This window comes from Bactrocera latifrons, unplaced genomic scaffold (genome assembly GCF_001853355.1).
Source record: "Bactrocera latifrons isolate USDA-ARS-PBARC rearing strain unplaced genomic scaffold, ASM185335v1 scaffold_57, whole genome shotgun sequence".
Classification (NCBI taxonomy): Eukaryota; Metazoa; Arthropoda; class Insecta; order Diptera; family Tephritidae; genus Bactrocera; species Bactrocera latifrons.
Window position 1 is genome coordinate 522054 of NW_017537234.1, and position 960 is coordinate 523013.

The 960-nt window shown below is 23.3% G+C and overlaps 1 protein-coding gene across 1 annotated transcript in view; it reads left to right on the plus strand.

Moving 5' to 3' along the window:
* Positions 1-575, plus strand: part of LOC108974593 (kelch-like protein 12) — a gene marked incomplete at its 5' end in the record, with an annotated part of 4283 nt that extends 3708 nt beyond the window's left edge. Inside the window, 1 exon segment of the mRNA XM_018942515.1 lies at positions 301-575. Coding sequence (XP_018798060.1) covers positions 301-525 — 225 coding nt within the window. The 3' untranslated portion in view covers positions 526-575.
* Positions 576-960: the final 385 nt, after the last annotated feature.

The following is a 960-nucleotide window of genomic DNA, read 5'->3' on the forward strand; positions in this document are numbered from 1 at the left end:
TAATAAAGTTAGGTGAAATCTTACAAAATAAAAATGAAATCAGAACTTATTTCAATGTTTTGAGTGCATATTTAAATATACAGAGTGAAATACGTTAATAAATTTAATGGAAGATAGAGAAATACCTTGTGTTATTAGTGCATATTTTTGAACTTTTAATCGTGAAAATTTAAAAAAAAATCTTTAAGAATGGAAAAATAGCAAAGTGTCGTTAATTTTTTTTTTTTTTTTTTGGGTTTTGTAATTTTTCTGATTACCTAACCTTAAAATTTTAATTTTTTAATTAATCATTCTTCACAGTTGACTGCGATGCAAATCCCAAAAGTTTTCCCCGGCACTATATTTTTTAACAACCGTCTCATGGTTTGTGGCAACTCTAGCAATCAAGAGGATTGCTCATTAGTGGAAGAATTGGATGAGTCGACAAAAAAATGGATTCGAAAGAACAAAATGCCGATAGACGGTTCGTTCTCATATATAGTGGCTACACCGGCGTGGGTCAGGCAATTAGAGTCACTCAATTGAATACAAATTTATGTGATTAATATAATTACAAAAAAAAAAATAGAAATTAATGAGAAACGTAGTACTATAATTTTTTTTTCTACTATTGTTATTTGTTAATGTGTTTTGTTAGAAAAAAAATTACAAAATTTCAAAAAATTAGAAAAAAATATGTGTAATTAAAAAACATTTTATAAAAATATTAAATAAAAAAATTATTTAGAAATAGTAATGTTGTTAATTAAGCAGTAGAATCAACTGCAAGAATAAATAAAATACATTTTTAAAAGTACAAAAGTTTTACACAAATTTTTCAAATTGTTTCAATAAAAAAAATTAACAAATCGAATTGTGAAAAAAAATTTACAAGAAAAAATATACTTTTATATACAAAAAAATTTACAAAATTTCAAAAAATTCAAAAAAAACTATGCAAAAAACATTTTTTTAGCAAAA